We start from the raw sequence: 12408 nt of genomic DNA on the forward strand, positions 1-12408 counted from the left end.
CCATAATGGATGCTATCCCCTCCTCATCCGTGACCAGAACACCATTGGAATTTTTCAAAGCAGGGATATGATTCCTTCGCCTGCGTCCATTTACAGATGAATGGAAAAATCGCGTATTATTATCCCCTCCCTTGTACCAAAGTTCTTTCGCCCGTTGTTGCCACCGTTCACTCTGGGATTTTAGCAACGAAAGATACTTGCTCTGAATCTCCTCAAATTCCCTCAACCCAGCCTCATCCCTCCTCATACGCAGCGCATTCAACCTGCTCGTACAACTATTAAGTTGTTCGAATTCACCCTTATTTCGCCCTCTACCCCACGCCCATAGCTCCTTCCCACACAACCCCAGTCGCTCCCCTACCGGTACAGAGGAATGTTGGTCCCAAACCCGTTCCACAATCCCCCTACACTCTGGTATATTTCCTCAATTATTCTCATACCTAGGCCGCCGAACGAAATTCCTCCGAACAACAGCCTTAGTGACAAGAAAAATAGGCAAATGGTCACTACACCCTCCTTCAATTGAACAGGCCCTTGCCTCCGGGAATAAGTCACGCTAAGAACCAGACACCAACACCCTGTCCAGCTTCTCCCTCACCCAATTTACAGTCCCTCTCCCCCTTTCCCAAGTGAATTGACAACCGTGAAACGGAAAATCACTCAACCCACTATCTCTCACCGCCCCGCAAAAACCCCTCCGCAACCACTCTGGGTTTGATACCCTCCCCTCCTTCTCCTCCACCCGCATAACATCATTGAAATCGCCCAACAATAACCAAGGAAGAGTATTCAAAGTTGATAAGTACCTCAAAAGAGCCCAAGAATTCCGCCGCTGTGATCTGTCGGGATAGCCGTAATAACCCGTAAACCTCCACCGCCGACCATCCCCACTTGGCGAGACCACAGAGTCGATGTAGTGATTTGAATACCCAACTACTTCTACGTTAACTCCCCCATTCCAGAGAAGAGCTAAACCACCGCTTCTACCAACAGCCTCAACAGTGAAACAATTCTCATATTTTAATCGAACACGAATAGATTCCATACGCCTTGCAGTACATAAAGTCTCGCATAAAAATAAAACGTCAGGTTTGTTTTGAAAGACCAAACCCAACAACACTTGAACTGTCAATGGGTTTCCAAGCCCACGACAGTTCCAACTAAACCAACTCATTGGGCCCGGTGGGCCTGGGATCCAAAGCCCACCTCTTCAGAGAGTGACACATTATTATTTTCAATTACCATTGGGCTTGTCCACTCAGTCAGCCCATCATTTTCCCCCACCCGCTTCCGTTTCTGATCCACAAAGACCACCCCTCCATCATCATTAAGATCATTTAATACCCCTACCTCGCCTCCCTCACTCACCACCTTATTCCCTTCCACAGAAACCTCGGGTAACTGACCCCCATGCATTAACACCTCATGATTGCCATCCGTTACAGCCTGTGACCCCCCCACGATCGGATCATCCAAAACAAGCCACCTGTTCACCGACGGCGCACCACCTCGTCGTCCGCCAGCTCTCAACCATGAACCAAACGGTTTATCACCGCCATCCACCGGTTTATCACTTGCCACCGGGCAAAATTTCTCAGAATGACCAATTATGCCGCATTCAAAACAGAAGGATGGAAAACGCTTATACCGCAACTCCAACCAAAACCAGTCGCCACCTGGTTTTCTCATCTTCATCTTCGCACGGAGAGGTTTCAGAACATCAATCTGAGTTCGGACACGCATAAAAGTACGCTCCACTGCGTCAAAATTTCGCTTATCTGCCCTCTCAAACTCCCCAACATAGTTCCCAACAACCATAGCAACCTTCTCAGACATAAAACCAGTCGGGAGTTTATGGACCTGAACCCAAAAAGCCGCCTTGTTTAACGGTACCACCATCGGATCCTCCCCGTTCACCACCCGCCGGAGCAAGACCAAGTTCTGATCAAAAGTCCATGGCCCATCACTCAGTACTCGGGAGACATCTTGCTCACAATAAAAAGTAAACAGAAACCTGTTCGCACCCAAATCACGAACCATCACTCCCTTCATTGAACGCCACGCAGTAGCCATAACGTCACGGAAAATGACCAACTTCACCGGGCGATCAGTGACAACCCGCCCAACAGCCACAAAACGATAATCAACCTCAGGCGTCGGAGTCTCTTCCACCTCAACGATCACACCCTCATCATCGTCACCAATGGTTAAGGCTTCACATGCTGCAGACAAGGAGCTCGAACTGCCTTTCTCCATAACGGAAAACACTCAAACGTGCTACGAAACCACAAACACTCACAAGGAGAGAGAAAAACTCTAACGAGAGAGAAATTTTTTTTTTTTGCGGTCTCCTCCTTAGGTGCGGTCGTGCGACTATTTTGCAGTCATTATATTACAGCAAGTTAACAAAGCAACGTTCAATATATGTGTAAAATACACACTATTATATGTATTAAAATGCACCAGAATACATCATTCTACACTATAACCAAATGCACCTATTCACTTAAAGTGCATCAACATACGTAATAAAACACATCATTCTATGTATTAATGCACCACAACGTGCCTCATGTCAAATTATAAACCTGCACTATTACACATTATAAACATGTGTTACTACACTTATTAAAAACATGTGCTAAAATACACACATCATTCTACCTATTAAAATGCATCAGATGATAAATTAAAACGCGCCATTCCACAACACACTTATACACCATTCTACGTATGAAAATGCACAAGAAGATAAATTAAAACACATCATTCCACGACACAGTTAAATGCACCAACAACATGTTTTAAAACGCACCACAACATATCCTAAAATGCACAATTTCAATCACGTAATATAGATACTAAAATTACCATAACAACATCCACTTAACATACATGAATTGCAATTTCCTAAACACTGCCACCGTTAGATTACTCCGATGCGACGACAAAAATGTAACCACACGACCGCATGGGAGCTTCAAGCCACATATGTGCCAAAATTGAATTACTGGCACAAAGTTAATTTTTAGTATATTGAAGGTTTTTTTTTTTAGTACTACTGACTCTGTTACATTGTGGTATTGTGCACAAAGAGTCAACAGTTGCCTAGCTACTTTTTCAACCTACTGAAGCACAAAGAGTCAACAGTTGCCTCCATTGAGGCTCGAACCCACTCCCTATGCAACTTTCTTAACCTACTGAAGCACAAAGAGTCAACAGTTGTTCATATTTTGAAAGTAAATTTTTTGTGCATTGAAGACTTTTTATTTCGAATGTAATATTTAAAAATGAACGTTTAATGCATTCAAGAACATCTTTAGACCATCTTGCATTCAATGTAATTTTATCGATAATTTAATCGGAGTGATTGAAATTGAAAAAAATTACATAATTACAGTATTAAATTGATAGTTTTAAAATTCGTAGAGCACCTTTTCCTCTGCTCTCTTCATTCATCAAGCTTCCATCTATGCTGAGCGTAATCCATTCAAATGAATTACAAGAATCTGTATATATTTGTTTATATTTATTTATGATTATAAATAAATTTCGTATGAATTAAATATATTTACTTAAAAGTTTTAAAAATTAAAAATTTAAATATTTTAATTGATTAAAGTTAGTCAGGTCAAGTCAAGTTTTTTAAAAAGAGTTACTACGTATTTCACATGGACTCCCAAATTCTACTATCATTTTCTACTCTCTAGTCTCTATAACATGACATACCTTGATTGATTGCTTAATTTAATAGGGGTCATGCTGTTATCCAGTTTTTTCAATCAAATTTTGAACACAAGCGGAGTAATCACTAAAAGAAATTCTAAAAATTTTGAACACAAATGGAGTAACCACTAAAAAAATACTAAAAAAAATGACACGCAATAGAACGCAATTGATGCCGTTTATTTTCATTAAAAGAAACAACGTCGTTTTAGGCGATTAGTCACACATCTCCTCCATCACCATAAGTTGTAGTAGAATGTTGAAGATTTCTAGAGCAACAAGTATCTAGGTTTATTTTTATAGAATATTAATTTATTTTTTAGTTTATTTTTTAATTAATTAATTAATTAATACTTGGTACTTGTATAGGTTCGTGTTATAGAGAATCGACGTTACATCCATCATATTAGAGCCACTTCTTAAATTATACCAAATTAAATTCATTACTTTGGTGAAAAGTAGGTTGTTGCTATTATGTTTTAGAAGGTACTCTTTTATCTCTCATCTTACCTATCATTTTTAGTGATCTGATTATTATATGTGCTGTTTTAAATGAAATAATTAAAGGTTTTGGTTATTATATGTGCAACGGGTTTTAATAAGAAAATAAAATGCATTGGTGGTTGATGTTGGATTATTTGTTTGGACTTATTAAATTTGGGATGTGGCGGATGTTGAGAGGCCTTAAATTTGTTGTTTTACAATTGGGCCGTGTGTATGGTCGGGCCGTGACCGGCCTAATTGGATTTTGCAAGGATTAGGGCCTCATTTGTCTGAGTAAGACAAGAATTTTGCAAAGAAGTTTAGAAAAACACTCGAAAGCTTTGTAAAGAACTTGGATTGCTTAAACTCTTGGATAGTTATAAATGAGGCCTTTGAGAGATATTTATACGCATTCCACCTCCTCAATGGATGATGGAAATTTACTTAATCCTACGGTTAGGATTTACTCTCTAGAATCCTCCTAAAATCTCTATACAAGCTTGATGATTTTCTAAGGTTATAGAATGTTGTATGCCTCTTATGTTTGCACTAGTTCTTTCTACGCGCTTTGCGCGAAAACGTGTGCCCAATATCTAAACTTAATTAGCAAATCATTTTGAAATAGATAAAGCACATTTGTAAAATTGTTTTTTTTTTTTTTTGAGTTGCAAGAAGTTTCATAAATAATCTATGTAAGGTTTATTTTTTGGGTGTATTTGAAATTAACACAAGGAATATAATTTCATTTTTGGGTGTATTTGAAATTAACACAAGGAATATAATTTCATTGTGATGAATATATACGACTATGATTTTAAGTAAGATTTCATTGTGATGAATATATACGACTATGATTTTAAGTAAGAATACTCATCGTTGTATTGCAACTATTTTCTCCTTTGTTATTTAGTTAACATGTAGCTTCTATTGTTTCCAGTCTCACATAAATGCAATTGGAAATGACTTTTTTTAAGTACTACTAACTCTATTACAATGTAGTATATGTCCATACATACTTTCCCAACATATTGAAGCACAAAGAGTCGATGCCTCCATTGGGATTCGAACCTGTGACATCCCTATCAAATTATGTCTTCGAATAAGTTTTAATACCTTGTAGGTCCTTGCACTTTTATTATCAATTGTAAAATTAGACTAAATTTTGAAAGTAAGAAATATAGCACTCATGTTCCATATGAACAATTGTATCCATAAAGAAATTTGCATCTAATATAGTAAAATCAAGGTCTAAATGTCAAGGTTGAGGAACATGTGATATCAATGAATTGTAAATTTGTAATTTTGACCTCTAAGTCGTTTCATACATTTGGTATACATATTTCTAGCCTTTTTTTCTTTTTTCTTTCTATACTATATGGAATGACTATTTTTTTTGGAATAATAACAAATTTACATTATATTTCATCAAATTAAACACTTAAAAATTCTTGAAAGTTATTTTTTTTTAATTCCTAAACCAACCCCTTTAGTTCTTATATGATCATACCTAAAATTATATATATGAAATATTGGTGCAAATTATTGTAAACATTAAAAATTTTAAAATTAAAATAAGAAATTTCATTTTCTCATATGATCAATACATTAGCATCAAAGAGTTATTGCAATATATCTCACCCACCATATATATAGAAACATTTTAAATATAGTAGAGGAGAAGCAATTAACATAGTATTTAATGGAAACATATTAGGAAACGTGATTACATAGCACTTAATGACATATTAAGAAAAGATGGAAACAGATTATACTTAACAGATTATACTTAACAGTAACGGAATATTCCTGGGTATTTTTGTCTACCAAAAAATTATGTACAACATTAAAAACAAAATGTACAAACAGATCAACAGTAAAAACACGGACATAAACTGAGGGCATAACTTGGATTCATACTTATTATGTTTTTAGATTTGTTATGATTCACTTTTGGGCCAAATTTTGTGATTTTGTAGGCTTTTGCATTGGGTCATTTTGGGCCTATGTACTTAGTATTTTTTAATTCAATAATAAAAGAATAATATGTTGGAAAAAGAAAAATACTCCGTAGCATTTATTTTATTTTGTCTTTTCCCTTTTTCTATGTGAAATACTTTGGCTCGTTTGGTTTTTATGGACTTATATGCTAGCTTATTTTGAATAGTGTATATTCAATACATAAATAATACATATTTAGTATAAGTAGTACTAAAAATATACTCCGTACTTTTTATATGTGAAATATGGTTCAGATAATAATTTGTCAAAGAAAAATGGGTGGATTATTGAAGCGAAACTGCGTCGTTTGCCAATTTATTTTGTTATTTAAAAACGTGTTTGATCTTCACTTCCCATTCCATCCATTAAGCATTTGCATTCCTCAAACAAGATACGTATATATTTGTTTATATTTATGATTATAAATAAAATTCATATGAATTATAATATATTGACTTAAAAGTTTTAAAAATTATTAATTTAAATATTTTAATTGATTAAAATTGATCAGGTCAAGTCAAGTTGACATTTTAAAAATGTGAATTGAATTAGCATATCCACATTCTAATGTAAATTGACATGACCCACATTAATCTCAACTCAAGTTGGTTATTCTAATGCGAACTAATGGCAAATTGTGATCCACACAGTGATGTGTGGATCATAACAAAATGTACATTTGTAATGTATTAAATGTACATTATTTTTGTACTGAGTGTAAATTATACAAAATAATGTACATTCGGTACACAAATAACGTACATCCCCTAAATACAATGTACATTATTTTTTTACTGAATTTACATTATTTTTATACTAAATGTGCATTATTTGATAGTATGGTCCACATGATCCACACAGCTGTGTGGACCATAATGATTGGCGAACTAATATGACCAATCATTATATAGTGGATCATGGTCCAAAACGACGGTGTTTCTTTTAATTGAAATAAATGGCATCAGTTACGTTCGGTTGCGCACCATTTTTTTTTAGTAGTGTTGTAACAAGTCTCACATATTGATTGAATATTGTGAAATGAAATTATAATTGAATTAGAATGATACTTTGGTAGTATTATAATGAAACTAAATACTAAGTCTCACATATTGACATATTAAGTGCATATAATCGCCAAGTACCTTGTGGTCTGATGGCATCACTGTTACCATTCCAAACGGAAGGTCTCAAGTTCGAGTCCCATCCTAATCAAGGACTGTAAATAATAATGACGCTTTATTGGTGATATATTATTAAATGAAACTGCAGTTGACTTTGAATGATATATTAGTAGTGTTGTAATGACACAACATGGTGTATAAAATAAAATCGAATAACAAAGCTCACATATTAAGTATATATATTGTCAAATAAAACTTTAATTGAATAATAATGATACTTTAATAGTGTTCTAATGAAACTATATTATGTATAAAATAAAACTAAATAGCAAGCCTTGCATACTAATTGTATATTATAAGTGAAACTATAGTTGAATTAGAATTATACTTCAATTGGTGTTATATAAAACACAATGTATAAAATTAAATTAAATAATAAGAGAAGTTGCTATTAGGGATGGCAATTCTACCCGCACCCTATGGGTTTTCAAATACCCGCACAATATGGGTAATGAGTGCGGGTATGGGGGAAATTTTTTATACCCATGCGGGTATGGGGGCAGGTGCGGGGGAAAGTATCCCCGCCCCGCCCCGCACCCGCACTTATATATATATATATATATATATATATATATATATATATATATATATATATATATATATATATACTTGTGTTATTTTAATTTATTTATTATATAAGTTTATGTATCTTTTATAATTAAAAATGCATAATGAATTAAACTTCTTTGTATGCTAGTGCCTCAGGGATTCAATTGAATTATCATGTTATTGTCTTAGTGTTTTGTTTATGAAAATTGAAAATGAACAACACAAATAACATAAGCAAACACTTAATACAATTTATAATACCAACCCAATTTTAGTTCCAATTAATGAGTAACGTCATTGACTCTTATTAAATTTTAGAGTTATGTTCAAACTTATAAAAAGAATCAATGTGATAATTAGAATTATAATATAAAATTTTTATTAGATTTAAATCTAATTTAATAATTAGAGTTGCGGGTTGGGTATTACCCGCACCCGCAAAATCCCCACGGGGGCGGAGATGGGATAGGAAATTCATTACCCGCGCAGGTACAGGTGCGGGTAGTGTGTAGGGAATGCGGGTGCGGGGGCGGGGATATATCCCCGCACCCACCCCGCCCCATTGCCATTCCTAGTTGCTATATGGACAATAATGAAATTTGCCACCTATCATTGTTAACAGAAAAAACTTCAACCGACCTTAACAGAAAATTTGGTCCACGTGGACCAAGGTCCATAGTAAAATTTGGCTAATATGACACGACCCACCTTAATGCCAGCCCAAGTCTAGATCATGTTAGTTTACCCAACAGAGATAAAAATGAAAAACATCTTCTATAACATTGAGAGTTGTAGTGAGTGCAAGCAAAGCTTCTGATACCCTGCAGATTAGTATATAAAAAGTGGAGTGCATGACAAATAAAAGTGTACAATCAGAACTTAGAATGTGCTTAAGCAGAAAATGTTAATCCTACACAATATCTTAACCACTCGAAAAACTGACAAAAATGGGAACTGCTATCACAATTCATAATTAAATTAAATTAACATCTAAAAGTTGCGCCTTGGTCTTCCCTCAGCCACACTCACCCTGATCGCCCTCCCGTCCAAATTCTGCATACACCAATACACATAACCATAAGCTCGTCTTTTTTTTTTCTTTTCTTTTTTGGTCTAACAATAAGAAAAAAAAAATCTGTCTTACCTGCCCATCAAGATCCGCGATGGCATCGTTCATTTCCGCTTCGTTTGACATTGTCACAAAGCCAAAGCCCCGTGATCTGCCAGTCTCTCTGTCACAAACTACCCGCGCATTTACAACTTTGCCGTGTTCACTGAAAACTTGCTCAAGGCGTGCATCGTCCACATTCCATGGAATATTACCGACATAAATTCTGCAAGAAGATTCAAATGACTGGGGAGGTGGACGTTCCGGCCGCGATCCTCTTGGGGCAGCCTTGTTCACGTTCAGGAGTCTTCCATTAAGGTCCTGCTCAAAACATTCAACCATTAGATAGCCACTAGAACCTGGCCAATTAAAACCCGAGTCTTCATATCGAGTGTGATAATCCTAACACAACTCCACTAGTAAACATGTAATGCAATGCCGCAATACAAATGAATGTACCACATACAACATTGCCAAAATCTGACGAGACACAATTTTACTCACTTCAAAAGATATTATTTTTATTTAGCTATTTAAATAAATGTTCGATGTTGTTCCTAGTGGGATCTTAATAATAAATCTTCAGAAAGATGTTTACCACATCTATTTAATCTAATATCGGGATATGAATATTTTCTATATACTCTAACATTATCACATATTGAAATTTGCATACAAGGGATGGTGGGGCATTGATTCTTTGAGCTGAAAAAATTGAGAAAGTATAAAACAGATACTACCTTGTATAGAATCATGAGTGTTTAAAAAAAAAAGCACATATGGTTACAATATATACAACTTCCACAAACAAATAAACAAGAAGTATAACTTCAGAAATTTCATCCACTAAAGCTTAATTGAAAACTGATGTATATCGAAGGATGAATAACAATTTTACAAGAAAAATTTTGGCCGATGGAGGTTTTCTACGTGGTTATGAACTTCCATCCTTCAGCCAGCAGGCCAGAATTTTGATTTACTATCAGAGGGTACCATTTTCACACTCAAAAAAATTCAACAGCCCAGTTCAGTAACAACTAGGTATATTCATATCAAGTGTTATTGCTCTTGTTTCTAATCAGCAATAAAACTATGCAAAAATCACAAGTACATTCCAATAGAAAATCAACAATCAAGAAACCTAACATCTACGTATATTCATATCAATAATCAAACACTATTAGTTTTGCTCCAAGACACACAAAGCTATTGAAAAATCAAAAGTTCAATATGATTACTACACACATAACAAAATGCAATTTTCTCCTTCCAAAACCTTAAGATACCCCAACCAAACACATTCTGCTGAGATAATTTGCTTTAAGGGGCTCAATGCACAATCTTGGCAAACCACCATGAAGATTCATAAGATAAATGTCATATCATATTCAAAGTATTCCCTTTTTTCATTTCTAATTTAGTTGAAGCCATCTAGGCTCTATTTGTCATACTTAGCTTATAAGCTAGTTTAAAGCTGAAAGCTTAAAAGCTGTAGCTACTAACAGAGCTTATAGCTTATTTGTAACTTAAAATAAACTATAAGCACTACCAAACATAGCCTACAATGAAATTCATCTCCAAAGCTATATGGGAAAAAGAACCAGAAAACAAATCTAGAAATGGAATTCCACTACCATGAAACTTGTATGCTCTATCGTGTCTAGAAAACCTCAAAACCCAAAGCATAAAACATACTCCAAACACAAAATAAAACCAGTTAACTCACATAACGGTTGAACATCTCAACAGCTTTGTCAGCTTCTTCCACAGTATTCATAGTTACAAACCCAAATCCGCGGCTCCGGTCAGTATCCCTGTTGTAAATAACCTACAAACCCCACAAATTTATATCAAATTTATCAGACTAAAACACCAAACCCCCAATCTTTCGACAAGACTCATACAAATTAATTACCTCAGCAATCTCAACAGTCCCAGCCTGCTGGAAAAGCCGAGCCAGGCCCTCATGATCGACATCATAAGGCAAGTTCCCAACGAACAGCTTGGCATCCTCGGGGGGTTCTTGGAACTCGCCGCCCTCGTCGTCTTCCCCAAAGGCATCATCACTCTCCCCAGCATCTCCAATAACCTCCAGGAGCCCTTCATCCTCGCCTTCATCCCCCCAATTGAAAGCTTCGCTAACATCCCCCTCGCCTTGGTCTTGCTCATCAACAACTATGGTGCTATCCCCTTCTTGCTGCGCAGCTACGACGGAGAGCAGAGATGGGAAATGGGGTTGGGTGTTCTTGGCCCTGAGGGAGAATACGAAGGGGAGTGAGGATGAAGAGAAGGAGCAAGAAAGGTGGAGCTTTATGGGCCTGCAAGCGAGGGAGAAATGGGATTTTGCAGCGGGGAAAAGAGATGAGGGAAGGGAGAGGGAGGTGAGGCAGCCATTTTTGGCCATAGATAAAGAATTCATTACTGGGTTGGGTGTAGAATACATTGATATGGTGAAGGAGAGGTAGAAATAGAGAGGAGACAAAGAAGAAGGTTTAGAGAAGAGGGGAGAGGATAAGGGAATTTGGATGAGGGTTTGAGGAGGCGGATGGTCCAAGACGTCAAGACGCTACTGATTTTTGTAAAGATTTTTTTTTTCCTGCCAAATATGGGGCAATAACCAAATTATTACTCCGTAGATATATTTTCATTTTTTTTTTCTTCTTATTTTTGGGCTATAGGGAGTATTTTATATTTTGGCAATTTTCTTTTTTTTTTTTTTTTGAGTTCTACTGATATGTAGTATCTGTTCATAACTACGCTACGCTACTTTCTTTTCTCAAGAGAGTCAAGAGACGCCTCAATGTAGTATCTGTTCATAACTACGTTACACGCCTCAATGTAGTATCTGTTCATAACTACGCTACTTTCTTTTCTCAACAGAGTCAAGAGACGCCTCAATGTAGTATCTGTTCTTTTCTCAACAGAGTCAAGAGACGCCTCAATGTAGTATCTGTTCTTTTCTTAACACGCCTTATCTGTTCGAGACGCCTCAATGTAGTATCTGTTCTTTTCTCAACAGAGTCAAGAGACGCCTCAATGTAGTATCTGTTCTTTTCTCAACAGAGTCAAGATTCTCAACAGAGTCAAGAGACGCTTGTTCTTTTCTCAACAGAGTCAAGAGACCGCCTCAATGTAGTATCTGTACTTTTCTCAACGGAGTCAAGATTCTCAACAGAGTCAAGAGACGCCTGTTCTTTTCTCAACAGAGTCAAGAGACGCCTCAATGTAGTATCTGTTCTTTTCTCAACAGAGTCAAGACGCCTCAATGTAGTATCTGTTCTTTTCTCAACAGAGTCAAGAGACTGTTCTTTTGTATCTGTTCTTTTCTCAACAGAGTCAAGAGACTGTTCTTTTTGCAACAGA

At 36.1% G+C, this 12408-nt stretch overlaps 2 protein-coding genes across 2 annotated transcripts; both read right to left on the minus strand.

Moving 5' to 3' along the window:
* Window positions 1-1170: 1170 nt before the first annotated feature.
* Window positions 1171-2256, minus strand: LOC115996027. Its single transcript, XM_031235171.1, has one exon. The coding sequence runs from the start codon at window positions 2254-2256 to the stop codon at window positions 1171-1173; it is 1086 nt and encodes a 361-aa protein (XP_031091031.1).
* Window positions 2257-8732: 6476 nt separating this feature from the next.
* LOC115997039 (28 kDa ribonucleoprotein, chloroplastic-like) lies at window positions 8733-11599 on the minus strand. The gene is made up of 4 exons (XM_031236488.1): window positions 10961-11599; window positions 10772-10873; window positions 9082-9366; window positions 8733-8990 (listed from the first exon to the last, which is right to left on the minus strand). Exons 1-4 carry the CDS (start codon window positions 11486-11488, stop codon window positions 8928-8930), a joined length of 978 nt encoding a protein of 325 aa, XP_031092348.1. The 5' UTR covers window positions 11489-11599; the 3' UTR covers window positions 8733-8927.
* Window positions 11600-12408: the final 809 nt, after the last annotated feature.

The sequence above is a fragment of the Ipomoea triloba genome, chromosome 11 (genome assembly GCF_003576645.1).
Source record: "Ipomoea triloba cultivar NCNSP0323 chromosome 11, ASM357664v1".
NCBI classification, from domain to species: Eukaryota; Viridiplantae; Streptophyta; class Magnoliopsida; order Solanales; family Convolvulaceae; genus Ipomoea; species Ipomoea triloba.

Bases quoted from the DNA above. Each gene is read 5' to 3' on its own strand.
- LOC115996027 (XM_031235171.1), bottom strand. From the start codon at position 2,256: ATGGAGAAAGGCAGTTCGAGCTCCTTGTCTGCAGCATGTGAAGCCTTA.
- LOC115997039 (XM_031236488.1), bottom strand. From the start codon at position 11,488: ATGTATTCTACACCCAACCCAGTAATGAATTCTTTATCTATGGCCAAA. The intron at 10,874-10,960 runs GTAATTAATTTG...TGGGGTTTGTAG, and splicing joins GGACTGTTGAGATTGCTGAG to GTTATTTACAACAGGGATAC. The intron at 8,991-9,081 runs GTAAGACAGATT...TGGTGTATGCAG, and splicing joins TCGCGGATCTTGATGGGCAG to AATTTGGACGGGAGGGCGAT.